The sequence below is a fragment of the Corapipo altera genome, unplaced genomic scaffold (genome assembly GCF_003945725.1).
Source record: "Corapipo altera isolate COAL_440 unplaced genomic scaffold, ASM394572v1 1, whole genome shotgun sequence".
NCBI lineage: Eukaryota > Metazoa > Chordata > Aves > Passeriformes > Pipridae > Corapipo > Corapipo altera.
The window spans coordinates 28,108,698-28,127,774 of NW_020884873.1; the positions used below are offsets into that span (position 1 = coordinate 28,108,698).

General features: G+C 37.2%; 1 protein-coding gene across 4 annotated transcripts in view; it reads left to right on the forward strand.

The window, feature by feature from the left end:
* The window catches only part of PPP1R12A (protein phosphatase 1 regulatory subunit 12A), a 113,588-nt gene extending 97,954 nt beyond the window's left edge, over positions 1-15,634 (forward strand). For 2 of the 4 annotated variants that reach the window (XM_027655443.1, XM_027655453.1), the window contains 6 exons: positions 176-317; positions 999-1,103; positions 1,933-1,980; positions 5,421-5,451; positions 6,501-6,551; positions 13,145-15,634. In XM_027655443.1, coding sequence (XP_027511244.1) covers positions 176-317; positions 999-1,103; positions 1,933-1,980; positions 5,421-5,451; positions 6,501-6,532 — 358 coding nt within the window. In that variant the 3' untranslated portion in view covers positions 6,533-6,551; positions 13,145-15,634. Of the gene's footprint in view, positions 1-175; positions 318-998; positions 1,104-1,932; positions 1,981-5,420; positions 5,452-6,500; positions 6,552-8,209; positions 8,372-13,144 lie in introns of all 4 variants that reach the window. The other 2 variants (XM_027655425.1, XM_027655432.1) reach the window with 2 other exon arrangements.
* The last annotated feature ends 3,443 nt before the right edge of the window (positions 15,635-19,077 follow it).

Sequence of the window (19,077 nt, forward strand, 5' to 3'; positions counted from 1 at the left end):
ACTGAGGGAACGTAAAAATTAAATTTGCATCAGGTTAGAAGGTAGCGGTCTAAATAAAATACATAATTGCATTTGGTTGTTTTCAGCTGGGTAGCAGCAAACTCAGTGTTTGATACAGTGAGTGGTCTCAGTTTGAGCGTGAAGGCAGATTAAAATGAGAACTTTCCTTTTACAGATATGATACGGGCTCCCTCAGCATGTCTTCAGGTGATCGCTACGATTCAGCACAGGGACGATCGGGATCACAGAGTTATCTTGAAGATCGAAAACCGTACTCCAGTAGACTAGAAAAAGAAGATAGTCCTGATTTTAAGAAGGTATCTGATCCCATAATTTTGGTGCAGAAGTAGAATGTTATTACTGCTTTTCATAAACCGTTTGCAAATAATCTCCCATTGCATCACAGACTTAAAGCAACTAAGATGAATGGAGAAGCAGAGCAACCACTACAGTAGGGGAAAATGCACATTTACAAAACAGCTGCTGGCTTTTGCACTTTTCTCTTTAAGGAAAGGGAGAAATCCAGAGGAGCCAAGATCCTTTTTTTAATGACAAATACTATCATAATATTTTTTTATTTGATTTGTCATTAAAGCTGATTTGCGCATATGTGAAGCCTTTTATTTTATATGTTTGCTAGCTTACATATGTATAAGGTAAAATTATGTTTAGGTCTTGCTTTAAAATAGAGGAAGAATTTGTTGAGAAGTTTACTGTGGTGGTGTAATCTGTAAAGTCAAATAAAAAAAAGTGGCAAGTATTTTTTTAATATGTGTAAGGTAAGTTGTGTGCTCCCTATGCAAAAGCTACTTGTTCCTAGAAATATTTGGTAACAGTTCTTTACAGTGCTTGCTAATTATAAACACCTTTATTTTACTTTTTACACTACCCTTAATGTATTTGCTAATTTTACATGCAGTTCAATCATGCTTTTAAAGTTTTTCAGCTAATCTCACTGAATTATTATCTGGTATTTTTTAATGAATATTTTCTCTTAGCTTTATGAACAGATTCTAGCTGAAAATGAAAAACTGAAAGCACAGTTACATGACACCAACATGGAACTCACAGATCTTAAGCTACAGCTGGAGAAGACCACTCAGGTTTGTATAAAACAAAAAAAGTATGTACTGAGCTGGCAAAGTAGATAGTAAACCAGAAGCACCCCAGGTTATGGGCCACTCTTTACTAGGCATCAGCTTTGTTTTTTATCCAAAGATGGGAATGGAGAAGAGTACCTCTGTTTCTAAGGAGAAATAAGCGCAGGATTCTCTTCTTCAGGTGTGAGCAAAATCTGTGAGACTGCCTCCTGCCTAGTTAAGTAGTAGTGGTTCTTGCCAGCATGTGTCTGCATGCAACTTGTTTGCAGGGTAGGAATAAACACTTTCTACACTGTTAAGCTGATATTCAAACTGAGTCAGGATTGATTGATTAATTCATAAACCTGCTGGCAGATTGGCATAACTGCCAGTTCTTCCTGGCTGGTTAGATAGCTTTATCTTGGAAATGAAGAGCAAATAGTGCATTCCAGTTATGGATAACTGCTGTCGATAACACTGCTGCATACAGTAATACTAAACATGTAACAGAAGTTAGATTTGTCTTAAATTGCTGTTGAAAGACTATTTCGTATTCTCAGATCATGCTTACCACAATTTACCTGTTCTTAAGTGTCTTCCATGTGTGCCACATAAATGTCATTTAAAAGATATTTGTTTTGAGGCTGTATAGTGATTAAATAAAGGAATGGTTACAGAGGAAGTTCATAATAAATCCATTTCATTCTTTATTTCAGTGTTACTTCCTTGAACACATTTTAAAATGCTTTTGAAGACATACTTCAGATAGAATACAAAAATGTCTAATTGTTTTTCCTCATTTCTGTGTTGTTTAAGAACACATATCAATGTCTTTATTAATTTTGTGTTTCAGAGACAAGAAAGATTTGCTGACAGATCACTCTTGGAAATGGAGAAAAGGGTGAGTTTCTGCCAAAGAATTTTTAAGTACTCCAATTCAGGCTTTAGTTTAGTTTGTTTTGCAACCCATGGCTTGGATATAGTTTAGTGGGAACAGAAGACTTTCTTATAACTTGCATTTTTTAGAGGATTTTGGGATTTTAGGTTTTAAAGTGGCAATGAATGTGAGATACTGTGAGATGGAATTACTCTTAAGAATTGCCTTCATGTTGCCTGTTCATTCATGATAACCAGGTTCTAAACCCCACTGCCCTCCAGGGACCTGCTGCTTGTTCCTTTTCATCCAAAACAATGTTGGCATTCCAGAGGGTTAAGCAGATTCAGAGTGTCTCATCTTCTAATGCATTTCCAAGATTCAGTGAATTTAATTTCCTCAGAGCTTTCCAGAGGCACCTGTGTTCTTTCACCAGTTATTGTTGGTAATGAAATAGCTGTTTGTACCTCACAGACATGAGACCTTAAACCTGCAAATGATATAAAATTAATCTTTATCTGTCTCTTTTCTCACACTGCTTACTCCTTCTTCTCCTCTCCCTCCCTGCCATACTATCATACTCCCTCTAGAAAAAGTTATAGTGTGAGAAGAGGGGCATCAGGGTCAGACAACCCTAAATTGAATGGGAAAGAAGTCATGTAATAAATTCATATGTGAGATAGACTACAGGAATTATTTCAGAAGTTGGGCATATGATAATTTTAGGCTGTAGTTTCATGCTAGTTTAAAATCCAACCCTATAAAAGTTTAGTTTCACAGCAACGTAAAGGAAGCTATATTGGTTTTGTGGTGGTCTTGGCTTCCTTCATGACTGTGACCACTTGTTCTTTTCTTCTCCCTTGATCCTGGAGTGACACATTAGAAACATAAACAGGAAAAAAACCAAATGGCCTTTGACAGTTATAACTGATATGGTAAACATTTGTTTATCCCTGGTAAACTTTACATTCGTTAGCCTTTTGTATTGCTCTCAGTATTTTAGGTTTAGAAAACAAGTTTTAGTTTTACAAGCCTGTCTGGTGTATAAACAAACAATTGGTAGATTTTATAGGAGCACATGAAGATGTAGAAATACTCTCAGGCACTTCCTGAAGTTCCATTATCTTTACCTTGATAGTCTTTCCAGTTAATTGCAACAGCCTTTTAGCACCTATTTCTCCTTGATTTTTTGAGCATCCTACTGCAGACAGTGATTTCATCAGTAGAAAAGTTTCATTATCAGCTTTAATTAGATTCTTGCTTGCTATCATGGCCACACAAGTGCACATTTAATTATTTAATAGATTTAACTGCATCCATTATTATGTAGGTTCCATAGTAACGTATGGAGTGCTGCATAGATAGACTTTACTTCAGTTTTAAATTACTACTTTACTTTTTTCCCAAAATAAGCCATTTTATTAAAACAATTGACTGTATTAGAAATTCTGCACCTTTTTTTTCAAGAAGACGTTTAGTCCAACAGGAAAATGTCTTTCAGAGGTGTTATTCTTCCTAGATATATTAGTAATAAAGCTAGCAGGTAAAAAAAATTAATGATAATGCTGTATTGCTGAAACATGATTTACACAAGATTTAGATGTTCCTTGTACTTTATAATTACAAATTTCTTTTTGGACAAGAATTTAAATCAGGAATATATTTGCGATTGTATTTCCTGTGTGGTCAAAATCTGGAGTTTCTTTTACTTTGAAAGTGACTGAAGCAGGATTCTCAGCCACTAGTCATCAATAGCTGATCTCTAGAAAAAAGCTTATCAAATTCAGAATTTAAGAATAATTTTGAATACACCTTTATAATGTGTAATGTAACAATATAAATGTAAACAAATAGAAAGAAATTGTAGGATGTTTGTAAGTATACTTATCCAAGTATATGAATTCGCTAAAATAAAATATAAAACTAGAGATGTTTATGTAAATTACATAGAGAAAGGGGAGGGGGAAATTGGAACAAATAAAAGGCCAACGGAGAAAAACCTTGAAGGCATCTTTGAACTATGACATTTTCAAGCTGAAACATACCTTTTCAGTAAAGAAAATGGTAATATGTATTAAACCTGTATTTGCACAGTAGTAATATTTTAAAAATACTGGCTTTGAATTTTATTTGGACTGAGCCTTCAGAAGTGGGTTTCCATGATGGGACTTGGTGATGCATTGTCAATATTGTTCATTTGAGAACTATTTACCAGACAGGGGCTATTTCTTTGGGGCTGGGGGTACAGATTGGGTCACAGATGCAAGGTCCTAGCAAAAATAAAGAGTTTCATTAACAACCTGTCACTCTGACAAATATGCTAAAAGTCCTTTGCAGAATTTTGTATGATATGGTAATGAAACTTAAACTACCAGGTTTCAGTCTGGATTAGAATTCAGAAAACTGTAGGTCCCTTTAACCAATTTTCCCCAAACTTAGAATTACTAAGATGGGAATTTGGTTTTTGGAGATGTGTGGTTTTGAGGTTTTTTTGTATTACTGAATAAATGAATATATGTAGGCATATATGTTTGGTTTTACTTTTTAAAAATTGTATAATTCTGGGGTCAATTTTTCATCTGTGTGTATCCCTGTACCTCAGTCTCACTGCACAAGCCTGTAGCTCCTAGTTGCTTCGATAAATGCAAACAAGCTATTGTGTTTTATAAACTGAGAGACTAGCATGTATTTTTTCTTATTTACTAGTTACAAATGTTCCGTGGCATACCTTGGAGAGTTGTGGAAGTTTATCATAAAATTTTAGAATGCATAGATTTCAAACCCTTCCTTTGAGTCCAGGAACTAATCAAATAATACTGGCAAATCTTCCCAGCAAAACTGCAGTGTGTTGGCATTCTTCAAGCCAGTTCCTAAGAGAGTAAGCAGTTCAGGAAAAAGAGGAGCATAGCTTTAGCTAATTGGAACAATATGGTTCTACAAAGAATCTTATATATTTGTTTCTTTTACATAATGTGAAGTATAAAATAGTTAATGAAATAAAGATTTTATTGAATTAGCTTTTATTGCTAATAGTTGTTCTTAGACAACCTCAACATAGTTAAGAAAATGCATCATAAGGCTTAACAATTTCTAGATACCTGAAATTTTGAAATTTATCTGATCATTCATCCATTCATCTTGTGGTAATTGCAGGAATTGTTGAATATTTCTTGATATAAGAAGACATAATACATGATATTCCATAAAGCTAGATACAATTCTAAGTACTGTAAGATGGCGTGGGGTTTATGTTAGTTACTTACATCAGTTAACTTGCTGGTATTTATTATACCCGTTACTATCATTATCAGAAAGGTCTTAACTCGAAGGAGTTAAGTACATTATGTACTAAAAACTGCAGTAATACATTACTTTGATAAAAATTAAAGTTGTTTGCTATAATGGGAAAATGTTGGGGTATAACTGCACTGTGATTAAACTAAATTCAAATGATTTATATCTGAAAGGTGGCCGGCAAGAGTCAGTATCTACTGGGCGGTATGATCTAACCAAAGTTTTACACACCTCAGTCAACGCTGCTTGCTGTTTGCATAACACTGTTGTATGCAGATGCATATGTCCACTTTGCAATAATCTGTTGCTTTTGCCTTTCACACTCTGGAAAAATCTGAATGTAGAGTACTGATAACTGCAGCTGCTTTTAAATGAGAAACACTGCATTGTCTGACACAGGAAAGCAAGCAATCAAGCTATAAATCCCAAATCCTATTGCATTAACTGCTCATCTATCAGATATGTTGAAAAATAGGTTTAGACAAAATAATATCATTTAGAAATATGGATGTGTGTCTGCACTGCAGACTGCAGTGTAGTATAGAAAACACTAAGCTAGCTTTCAATAAGCTAGCTTGGTTGTGTAATTAGTATAATCAAGTTCTATAGACAGGATAATTTCTCCTGCTTCTCAGGTAAAAAGGAAAATAAAAACAAAATAAAACTATATGGGAAACGCAGAAAATATTCAGGAAACATTTACTCAAGAAACAGGTGATCTTACATAGCTAGATTTCTTTGGTACTCAGCTAAGTCCTATAATGTAAATTGGGTGTATCAGCACTAGGTTGCAGTTTGGGGTGTGGACAGATCCCACTGGGCTGAGACAGATGTTTCAGCTATATTTGTTTGTCTATGAAAGCTTACAATTTTGTGCTGGTATCTTTTAATATTCTTGTTTGTTTCTGATCATTTTCTGCATTTCTTGGATATTAAGCTCTTAAAAAAGCCTAGCTCATGAAAAATAAATCCAAACAAGTGGTTCTTACAACCTGTCTAAATTTTTGAAAAGGAAAAGGGGTATATTGTGCAGGACTTGATATAAATTTCTATATCTCTTCCTCCTTAGATATTAAAATTCCATATTGACAAAATTTCTATATATCACTGCCACCACAAGTTTCCTGTCCACACTATGCTTTTGGTTGTATGATCTTTGAAACTTGAAGTATTTCACTGTTACCACAGTATTTAGAAGCTATAATTTTTAAAAAATTGTATTGTTCAGTGTTAATACATACCTTCTGATTTAGGAAAGAAGAGCACTAGAAAGAAGGATATCTGAAATGGAAGAGGAACTGAAAGTAAGTAAATTATTACACATTAAACTATTAATAACAAAGTGTATTATTATGTCAGTGAGACGTAGTCTGGCAGTATTACTGGTTTCTATAATTTCATTAGAAAATGACCAAGTTCCAGCTGCATGTCATACATAAGTCATAGAGCTTGTAGTGAAGCTGGCATAAGCAGTCAGACGTGTAAGATTGAGAAGGTGCTGAGTCCTAGGCTTCTATAACATGTTGGTTAACAAGAAACATTCAGAGATGGTTGGAGTGAAATATATCTTGACTCCGTTCAAGATGGAATTGCAGTCTGTGATTTTCATGTGATACTCATAAGTTTTATTAGCTTATTAATTACTGTTATTAAATTATATTAAAATATTTAATAATAATAATGGTAGCCTATAATTCCATAGATACTTAAGCATTAAATGTTGCTTCAATCTTTATCTCATCTTCTATAAATTATATATTAGACAGCATGTTACAATATCAAAAGAAAAACTTCCATTTGTATACTGTGAACAAAAATCAGGTTTTAGTTAACAAAAAACAGTAGATAGATTTCAGATGTTGACCAGTAAGTAACATTTACCATATTGATTTCTGGTTTTTTCAACTATGTGTAAAGTGAATCCCAGAAGCAAAATACTAAAATACTTAAAATAAATTTAATTTCTGGTTTGGTTTTTTTTTTCAACCAATCCTCATTAGCAATGTTAAACTCTCTGGTATGATTAAGAAGGACGAGAAAGTTGGCAGGTTTGTTTTTTATTATGTCCTTTGATATAAATATTGGGCACAGTCAACCAAACTGATGGAATTAAAGTGAAATGTGAAAGCAACATTATTCATTGATTAATAAGAAGTTTCCTTTCAAGCTCATTTTTTAGCTCCCTCTGGTGCTTGGAAACGGCATTAACTTCCAAATACTTTTCATTGAAATACATGCACCAAGTTCTGCTGAAATAATTGAAGCTGACAGGCAGATGTAGGCAGAAGGCAACCGTGATGCCTCTAGCAACCTTGGATTCAGACCAAGATAATTTACTGTAAGGGAGGACACCATGTCTGTGGTTCCTTCAGGGGTCTTCAGAGGTTAAATACTTAGAAAGCAAACTATACCAGAGGACAATAATTGTCTGTCAAAGAGTGGAAGACAGGATGCAAGCTTCTATCATCAGCCTGTAAAATCCTGTTAGGGAAGGTTGGGCTTCTGATAAAAATAAAGAATGTGAATATATTGCTTTTTTCAAAAGCTTACTTTTAATAAGCAATATGTGACAGTTTTGAATTAAAGATTAAATACTATTCCTATTGTTTGTTGCATAGTTGTGTAAAAGTATATGTAAAATGTGTCATTATTTACAGACTTTTGAATAGGGGATTTAGTTTGTGCAATTAGGATGTTAAGTGAAGAATTCCAGGAATAGCTCTCATTGTTAAGGCATCCTGAACTGTTTTGGAAAACTGTGACTAATCACTGCTGGTTCTTAGATTGCTTTTCAGGAATGTGCCACTTCTTTGATACTTTCCTTTCACAGCAACTTATCTACTTTAAACAGGGCTGTCTCTTCTAAGTTTTCTTTCAATTTTGCTTGTCTTTAATTCTTTTAAACATAATATATTTGTGGATTTTTTTCTTGCTTTCACCCCTTTTTCTTTGATTCCTGCAGAACCTGCAACAAATAAAGCAGATTCAATCTTTGAGACACATAAATGAGCGACTGGTGACAGAGAATAGGGCCTTGACCCGAGTGCTTGCCAAGTTGTCAGGGTCCTGTAGGCAACTACGCTCTGTGGACTTGTAATTTCTTCCTTCTCCTTTGTGTAGCCAGGCAGGTGTTGACGTTCAGTTTGTGCTTGGGCAGAATTTTACTATTAACACCTGTGTGTCAAAAACAGACTTACTGCTTCTCAGTTCTGAAAGTGTGGCTAAAGCATGATGTCCGGTGTACCAACTACAGGTGTTGCAGATGTGTGGGTATGGCGTGGTATTGCCCTTGTTAGCACTGAACCTTGTCCTTGAAGATGAATTGGCAATGATCCAGACCTTTGACATATTAAAACCTCGGCTACAATTGAAAGGATTTGAGTTTGCATGAGCATATACTGAAGTCAGTCCCTTACTTTGATGTTTGAGTAAATGCTCAAATAGCTTTGCCTCTAGTTTTCCAACAAATTGAAATTAAGATTTGAGCTTTCTTACTGCAGTTTAAGTGAAGTGCATAGAATTGATACAAATCTAGTCTTGACAAAAGAATGTTTGAGAACTGGTTTCAGTACTGTGCATTCACGAACAGTTGCATTAGCAACCTTATTTCTTACATTTGTGTGGTTTAGTGTTTAGGGGGGGATCAAAGTGTTTTGTTTCAGAAATGTGTTGGAATTTCAAGTCAGTTATTAGTTACACATATTAACTTCCCATGTGGTTCTTGCCAATACTTATATACACCTAGACAGCTTAAAACATCCATTTTTTAGCACTGTTAAGTTATTGATTTATATTGCTATACATGTAGGCATTCCAGTCATAGATGAGTCCTACAATGCATGGACTTTAAAAACACAGACACAAAAAAACCTGCCTAAGTGTGTCAGATTGGTTCAGTCCCCTTCTGTTAAAGGTACCAATTGTTTTGAGTTTCATCTTGGAAAAAAATTCTAGTCTATTGTTCTTAGTGTTATTGCAGGGCTGTTACAGAAACCCACTGAAGGTTCAAAACTTCTTTGAGGAACAAAATGTCATTTCATTCTACACCAAATCTATATACCTTTCTTCCTCCTCTTATATAACAACTGTCTAGGCTGGAGTTTCAGTGAGTTTTTAAGATGTATAGTTGAAAAAAATAAAACGCCTCTGCAAAGTGACTCTTGCTAAACTGCTTCCTCTCATCTACCTACCTTCCCACTTTACAAGGAAGGCAATGAGTGTACATTCTGCTCAGAATCTGATCTCAGGTTTTTCCCACTAAGAGGCATGAAATAAAGAGGTTTTTTCCTTTGGCTTGGTGTCTTCCTGGAATTGGACTAACAATAGGATGTGGATAGAAAAGTTGTTCTTGGTCCAGGCCCTGCATTCCTTAATGTCCCCTTGTGTTAACCCTTGCTGAGCAAGTTAGCTCACTGACCTGACTGAAAACAAATCCCTTTATTCTTTACAATACTTGATCCATCTTACCCCAGCATTGTTGAATCACTAAACTAACATGCAGAAAGCAACAGGATCATGCTGCTGCACGAGGAGGGAGAGCTGTCCCTTTAGGGCAGCCTGTCTTACATCAGCCTCAGCTAACAATGTGGTTTTTCAACACAGTTGAGCTAATCTAATGCCTGCTGTCCACAGCTACACATCCATACCATCTTTTTTTACTAGCACTGGCATTCCTTTAACCATGGTAAGCCAGTTCAGGGTGTTAACCACAGAAAAATATTCAGTATTCCCTTCTGTAGAGCGAGTTTTCAATGGCAGAGTTTTCAGTGGCAGATCATTGTAGAGCTTGAGGAGCCTGGCTAGTAAAAGAAAAGCAATGGAAACATAGGAGGAAGGCTTGACAATATGATAGTAGCTTAACCACAGCAGTGTGTCTGAGTAATCTAAGCAGGTACCTTCACAGTTCATGAATTTTTTGTAATCTTTATTCACCAAGCTGTTTTGTATGTAAAAACTGTTAAATCCTCCAGCAAACACAGACATTATTATTACTGTATAGATCTGAGTTGGCTCCACATATGTCAAGCGATTATTGAATAATCATTTGCTCAATGACAGCACTGCAAAGTTAGTAGCTGGTCATACGATACAGATAGACAAAATAGTGCATTTTTAATCTTAGTCAAGAATCTCAGCACAGGAAGATACTTCACAATTTTGGTGAGAAACAAATTGGAATTCAGAGTGTTAAGTGCAGTATATACCTACAATTTTACTGAATTTACTGCAAAGGGGGCTGTTTCTTGCCTCTTGACATTAAAAGTGTATCTTGTCACCTCATGAGAAGTTTGAGTACCGTAGAAATGCACTGCTCCAAGAAAATTATGTGGTTTTGCTAGGTTTAAGGTATGTGGGGATTACTATAGATAAGAAGCGTAAATATTTTAGGTTAGTTGTGCTTATCCTTCCCGATGAATCTCCTGTTATTCATAGAATCATTTAGGTAGGAAAAGACCTCTTGAGATCATCAAGTCAAATCATTAGCCCAGCACAGCCACCCCTGAAACATGTCCCTGAGTGCCACATCTACCTGGAGGTCTTTTAAATACCTCCAGGGATGGTGACTCCATCACTTCCCTGGGCAGCCTATTCAGGTGCTTGACAATTGTTTTGGTGAAGAAATTGTTCCTACTATCCAATCTAAACCTCTCCTGGCGCAAGTTAAGGCCGTTTCCTCTTGCCATATAACCCTTTTGTCTCCTACCAGTCTTCCCCTATTCTTAAGTAGACTCAGAACAAAAGGGAAAATATTTTCTTAATTCTACCTATTAATCAGAATTAAAATCGATCTACAGAGATTTGCAGATATACAGTGGTACCAGATTATGTTAAAGCTATTTTGTTAAAATAATTCACCAGAAAATATGCTGCTCTGTGGGTCTGTCTGTGCATAATTAAGCATTATGGGCTGCAGCTCCCTACTCAGTGAGTTGAAAGAGGATTGCGACATTCCTGGATTTACTTTGAGGTTTCATTGGAATGCATACACAACACTACTTGCTGAGATACCTATTTAACCAGAACAAAGCCAGACTCCCCTGCTTCCCCATGCATGGCTAGATGAGGGCTGTTGTGGTTTCACCCAGTACCTTTGGTATGAAATCCATAACAGAATGAAAAAGAGGAGGGAAAGGTTTTAATTGGTTTGCTTGAACAAATGGCTGTTCCATTGTTTGCTGATACATGCCATAGAACACCCCAAGTTTATCCTAATATTACAGGTGCAAGCACAAATGTGGTACATGTGCATATGATCTGGATATGACCCCTATCTTGGACAACAGTAGTTATTTTTTACAGCTCAAAAAACTTAACACAAGTAGTACTTCAATATTGCCAAATGATCGCTTGTGTTGCCCAATTTCTAACATCTTGACGTGGTTTTTGAAAGTCCATCAGCATTTTCACACCACTTTCTGTTCAGAACACGGGTCTCACTTAACTATAATGGAAGCTTCCCTCTGACTCTCTGAACAACTCAATTTAGGTGGTTTCCCCTAACCTCCAGAATGGAGCAGAGTTGGAATCCAGGGTAGCAGAATAATTTTTACCTATATTCTTGTAGAGACCACCTTTTTTCTTTTTATGATCACCTGTCATCTTCCTTTCACATACTTTGATATTTGCAGGGAGATAAATTAGAGGTCTGTAACCTCAGTCATTTTCAGTGCACCATCGTGTTTCACTCTGTGAGAGGGTCTGCAGTTCCATGAACTGAGTGTGGACAGGAATCCTTTCAAGGACAGGTATTAATGAAGCCTTCTGGTGTAGCACAGTTAATTAACCCAGCATTTTTAAACTTCTCAGTTCTTTCTGTTCCATAGTAATGTTTTGAATATAATGGGATTGGAAGTACAATTTGCTTGAATAAAATGAAAACAAACTAGTGCCAAGAAAATTTCATCACCAAAAATTGTGTAACAGTTGTTACATAGGTCAGCAGCTGGACTTGGACCTCCTGCATACACTTGCACTTGAGGTTACTGAGTAACCACTGTGCAGGAATAGGCTGTTACCTCCTGTGTAAACCTGCTGCTAGAATCCCTACACGTAATTTAGCCATGACTATGATACGTGCTTTGTTATCAGTGTGTGAATGTAGCTATGGAGAACTACTGAGATTAATTCTGGTTTCTCTGGCAAGTTAAATTCTCTCAGTACCAACCTCTGTGCACTGACTTGTCCTCCTTTCCTGTCTGACCCTGTCCCAACTCTCACCTCACTCGGCTTCTGCCTTTCAGCTTTTGTGCTTGTGTGTCATCCATCTCCTGTGGCAACCGTAACTTGCCATCTCCTAACTTGTATGCCTGAGTATGCAGCCTGGTGTTCTGTGATCTCTTTCAGTGATCTGATCTTGTGTGAACTGTGCTATTCAGGGACATGATCTCAAATTACAGGATATGTGCTTCAACATGAGTTTGGAAGTGATTGGAAGATAAATGCTATGAGCTAACAAGCTGAATCACACTCTATCTGATGAGGATGAAATCATCCAAGGGCACAGTGGTAGAGATGCTTAGCCACAGCATGTTTTTTTGAATCTGTGCAAGTGCAGTGCAGACAAGCCTCTTTAAATTGTTGGTAATTAACTCCCCCCCCCTCTGGAATTTGAAGTATTTCATTACTTTCCTCATACTATAAATGCTTTTGTCAGAGGCTGGTCATCTGCACTGCTGAGTTTTAGTGCGTCTAGTCCAAGCAAATGAAAACTCCTAATCTCTAACTCTTAAATGTATCATGCTAAAAGGTGAGATTTTTCTGAACTGCTGATATGAAGGGCAAGGACTGCCAAGATACCTAAGCTGAATAAAGATTTTTACCCTCAGTGCTAGTGAAGTCTTGCTGCTTTTACTTGGGGTGTAACAGCAAATAACCATCACGTTTCATTTTTTCATAGATGCTACCAGACCTGAAGGCAGACAACCAGAGGCTAAAAGATGAAAATGGGGCCTTGATCAGAGTTATAAGCAAACTTTCAAAATAAAGGGTTTACTGCAGCAGCAAATAACGGTATTGCACATCACTAGTAACTCCAGTGGACCATGGTATGGCAGTCACTGGAAGTGTGGGAAGATCCCTCGGAGACTGTCATTTTCAGATATCCTGCCAAACACCTTCTTACCTGTGTGTTTTTTTTGTATCAAGATCATTGTTTCTGTTAAAATGCAGCTGCTGAGAAGATAAAATGACTGAGAAATCTTGTTTACAGCCACAGCATAATAAGGAAAGTGTTCAAGGCCAGATACGCCTCAGATATTTAACCAGTAAGCCTTAGTTGTACATAAACACTTTTACATCAACAAAAGCTTTCAGCTCTCACAGAAGACAGTTACTCAATAATGTTTTTGTTGTGCCACAATTCCCAGTTTTTTCCTATACTCAGTTTTTCTTTAAGATTTAAGTTTGGATTTTTTTTCCTTCTAAATTTTCATGTACCAGATTTTCATGTACAGTGTTTTCACAGCTTTACCATTTGCAGAGACCACACGCCCTTTTGAATTACATATTTGTGTAGCTAACTAGAGTTGTATTGTCCAACCACCTGGAACAGAGATGTTTGGTGGAACATTTGCTTTCACTGTTTGTGCAATATGCATTTATTTCCTATACAAAATGCTTTAAAGTCAGTTGAAATTAGAAATATTTTAAGAGTCCTGTTTTCTGCCTTTATTGGTCACTTTAAAAAAAAAAGAAAAAAAAAGAAGTTTGTAGTGAAAGATGTTAGATCCTGTAATCGTCACATTCATTTGAGCAGGTACTGAGTGATGCTGTATATATAAATGTGTACTGGTTTGATTTTTCAGACCACCACGTGGCATGCTTGAATATATTTCCCTATTGCAAATGTTTGTATTGCAAATTAGGCTATCCAGAATAGTGTGTTTAACAAAGTTCGTTAATTTTTATGGTATAAAGAATTTAGACATTGTACATGGTATGGAGCCCTATCTTTACAAAAGGTCTAAACTATATAAAATACTTTATTATCTTTTTCTCCCATTTTTTTTCATTTGATAGTGTTCACCATAATAAAAAAATGCATAAATATAACTGCTTCACTACATTTCACATACCTGTATTTATCTGAGTGCTGTCCAAAACTGTTGTGCTAGCCAAAGTAACGTACTAAAACATTTGAGAAGCATAACCCATTACACTCACAATAATGTTTATATGCACTGTTGTTGCCATGTGAGAAGGCATCCAGTTTAATAACACCATCATGTCAGACCATTTTATACATTTCAGTGGCCTTTAAAAACAAACAAAAAAAAGTACTTAAGTGAAGATCGGTTTTGCTAGAAACAGCTTTTATATTTTCACTAAACCATTCAAAATATGACATCCTATTGGCACATAGTTTATTGCCTAAAACCACTGAACAGATCAGCCATTAAAACAAATTGTACATTGTAAAGCTTGTAGTAGCTATTGTATTATTGATTATACTGTATACTATATTAAATGTGAATTTGTACCCCTTCATTTAAAAAGGTCATGGTGTTCTACTGCCTACTTGTGGGAGGGGGGGTTAATTTTATGGGGGTGGGATATGTTTTGGTAAGGAAGACATGATGTCCTCTCTCTGTTGATTGGTTTTTTGAAGATCTAAGGTTATGCTCTTACTACCAAGCTCAGGATTCTTGATTTTAAAGGTACACGGATAGTTTGAGATATCTTATTGTTATTGATCTGTATGAGAGGTGGGTCTGAACCATAGGGACTTCCATTGTCTTATGCTAACATAAAGAATTGAATGGCTGCAACGTATTGAGTTCTGTTACAAGACAGTTAGGCATATTTTGGATTATATTTGGTAAAGTTTGGGTGCCTGTGAATGATTAAATACATGTTTCTAATATTTTAGTGTTTTATATTTAGGTTATTTATTCTTTTTATCTAAAAAATGAATGGCTACTGTGCTATATTGATTTTATTGGTAGTACTGAGCAGACCTTGTATCTGCATGAAACTAGTTGCAAAACCCACTATTTTGGAAAAAAAAAATTGTATTTTGACATATACAAATAAAAGGAATACAAACTATTTTAAATGTGTGAAAGTTTTACTGAGAAGACATTGAAATTTGTTATGAATTTAAACCATGTTATAAGTTGCTATTTAAATTCTTTGGTGGGCATTTTTCATTCATTGCATTACTTGGATGCAAGGTTCAAGTACCTTTCAAAGATTGTAATCAGATTGTGATTATTTGCATATCATTGTACATGCACATCTGTAAATGCAACAGTAAAAATGCCATATTTATGCAATCTGTAACAACTTGGACAAATGTTTATATATTTTACATAAACCTGTCTGTGTGCGGAATCTGAGAACCATTTTTTACGTGATGTTAACCGAATCTCACAAAGCAATTGCTAAACTTGTGTGACTGTCTCATTGTTCTTGATTGTGTTGAAGATCCAACACATCCCCAGAAAATCCAGCTACCACAGAGAGAAAAATGGGTTATGGACAACTATTATTATTTAGGAGACAGTCTGCATTCAAGGAATATATTATTGCTGGCTGCTGACTCTGACAAGCTTCCTTAAGTGACTAATGGCTTCAATGGTTGCTCAAAACAACAACTTAGATTTTCAGGGGACTTGTCACAATGTGGAAAGGGATCTCTTAAGTCCAGAATTAACATCAAATACACACAGAGGCATGGAATTAGCTGGTGTGGAGAGTGAAGAGAAAAAGGGCCTGCCCAGAACCGCCTCCAACCATGAAGGGAGCCATAACCTGGGGTGGAGTGACCACAGGTGGGATAGCAGCACAGGCAGCAGAGAGCAAGGAGAGTGGGGGCAGCGTGGCTGCATAAGGCCTGCCTGATCTTAATGGCTCCAAACAGTAGCAGTTACCTAGAAGAAAAGACTCAGGAGCTGGAATTTCATCTTTGCCCACGTTGTCTCCTTTACCATAAACAATTCCCTCTGAGCCTCCCTAATTCCTACACCACTTTCAGACTTCTGCTGTTTCCTCGCCAGATCCCAGAATGAGCAGTTACGATTCATATTGTGCAGGTTGGTGCATTTCTTTGCTCTGCACAAAGTACAGAGATTCAAAATGTGAATCTCAGATTTCCCTCATTTAGAAATATCTTCCATTCTAAACTTTGGGTTGGGCTCAGATGAACATCAAACTGGTGAGTATTAATCTTACCTGTCCAGAATTCCTGGCCACTGTCTGTCAGCTGCCATAAGAGCAAATGTGTTCCCATACATATCCTCTCATTTTTATTTTAGAAAGAGTAGCTATTTACATTTTCTAGACAAGGGAAAATGTGAGCTTTTGGGTTGCTGAAGATACCTACTCTAGGAGATGTGCACTGAGGGAGAAATTTTAATTATTTCACCCCTGTCATACACAAATGGGCTCCTTATGAGATGGCTCCTACCCCTGCTGCTTGACATAACCAGGAGGTTTACAGATGGCACCACAGAATGCCACAAACATCTGTATGGTGGTAGACAGGAAATCTGCACTAAAAAAAGAGGAGGTGGTGAGAAGGAAGTATGCCATGATGTCACACTTGGAAAGGCAACAACATGTCAGAAAATGAATGGTTCACATGGAGAAAGGCAGGGGTTGGCATCAGAACAAAACTGGTCCCAAGTCAAGAGTTCAGGGCCCCATCACATCCCAAATCCTGGACAGAAAAAGTTGTCCAGTGCTGCCAACAGTATTTGCTGCTGGCTCATAACACTGCTCAGAGAAGGTACTAATTTATTTTTAAATTGATTATTACACTGACTTGTACTTCCTCTGGGTGATCCTGGAAGTGGCTTGACTTTCTGCAGCTAGCTCTTTGCCTTTCTTTTATGGCCATCTTGAGGTTTTACTCATCTGTGTAACACATCAGCTCCTCCAGAAAGGTACATGCACCCTTTTGTCTCTGCTGTATTGCTTGTAGTCTTGTGGCAGAAGTATAACTGGAGGTGGCCAAATCTGCCATGCTGGACTGTGGTGCAGCCTCCGTCTGAGCCTCCCCAGAAAGAAGGGTGGGCAAGGGCTCTTCCCCTTTTAGTGGTAGCTTCAGCTTCTCTAACTTTACATGGTGCAGTGTGGCCAGTAGATAATGTTGATGCTTTAATTTTGCATCTGTGAGATTAATAATGTTTTATAGATGAAATTTAATTGCCAGTTACAATCTAGAGTAGTGTCACAGCAAAACACTACACAAATTCACTACATAATGTACAGTTAAAAAAACCAACAAACTCCACAGCCATACAAACATTACAGATTTTTTTGTGGGCCTACTTTAAAGAGGGGGAAGAAACAATTGTCACTGCATTGTAGAGGGTTGCTTTCCCACTTGCTTTAAATCTCTGAATAGTTCTATTGCAGGTCTGCTGGTCACCTCTGTGAAATTACAGGGTTTTTTCCCACATAGGGATAGCCAGTCTGTTGGGGAACAGAACAAATGCTCTGAAGTTTTTCAGAAGAAGCTCTTGTTCATGGTTATGTACACACTGTTACATTTAGATGTGGTGATTCAGCTTCCTCAGGTTCTTAGGTCAAAGCCACTAATAACATGAGTAAAAAAATGCTGGCAACTGGAGTTACTTGCTTTACATCTGTTTTGATTGCAGGAGCAACAGTGGAGTTGGTTAGAGACTAATAGCAAGTAGCATTGTGCTCGGTCGGCCTCAGCATAGATGTAAGGTAAGGCTGGAACAGTCCTAAAGGTGACTGCAGGTTCCTGCACAGAATTAAAAAGCAAAACAAAACCTCCCAAACCCACAATGAATTGCTCACACTTTAAAGGGAGAGCTGCTGCCACACTGATGAGGTAATCAGCTATTCCTGCTTGTGTCAGCACCTCCCCATTTTGTATCACTGATTAGATAGGAAAAGTATGTAGCCTTTAGAAAAAGGAGGAACTGTTCAGTTCTTTCAGCTGAAAATATCACCTGTTGGATGTCTAATGTTTCTCATCTGGCCCAGGGACAATTACAGCAGGGACAAAAGCTCCACATTCCAACTCTTAATTATTTCACCCTTCTTACTTGGGTTCTGCACGTCTGTTTTGCAAACCTATTAAAGCTTAGCAGAAATGGTTAGCCAAGACCATGCAATTCCATCTCCCAGTGTGGTCTTTTCCCTTTACTTGCTGGAGAAAAAAACCCAAAAACCAAAGTATGGTGTTGGTGGGAAAGAACCTGTTTATTTCCTTGGTCTTCTTCCAGCGTCTTTCTGCACTCCTCCTGTTTCACTACAGAGTCCTTGGAGCAGAGACTCACTGGGCTGAATTCCTCTTTTAGCAAACCAGTGCCGGCTGCGCTCCCTGGAGTGGGATCCCCATCTCCCCCCAAGCAGAAAATAGTCCTGTTGCCCTTGTTTGTGGCTGCTTTACATATACCCCTGTTTTAGTGATATGTCTCTAGCTCCAGAAAGGACAGGCCTGATCTGAGGGAGTTGCTACTAAAATAAAGCTACTGCTTTCTGTGCATGGTTACCTAGGCCTGTACGCAAAGTCCGCCAAAGAAAAGTGAAGGGGTTAATAGTGGGTCTGTTAGCTCCCAGGATGGAGATATCGACTGGGAAAACTTTCGAGTGTATCCTTGACGATAAGGAAGTCAGTACGCAGCCCTAATGGAGAAAACAAAGGCAGGCTGTAAAGTTGGTAGGCCTAGGATGTGGGAACTGCAATAAGGCCTTGAGCTTTGCCAAATGTATCGCACATAGAACCTAGCCAATGAAAATGCTGTTGCTTGCCTACCTAAAATAAGGATACTGCTTGCTGCTAGCAAAGGGTATAAAAAAGCAGATGAGAAAATAAAAGAGAAGGAGACATCTTTTCTGCACATAACTGAC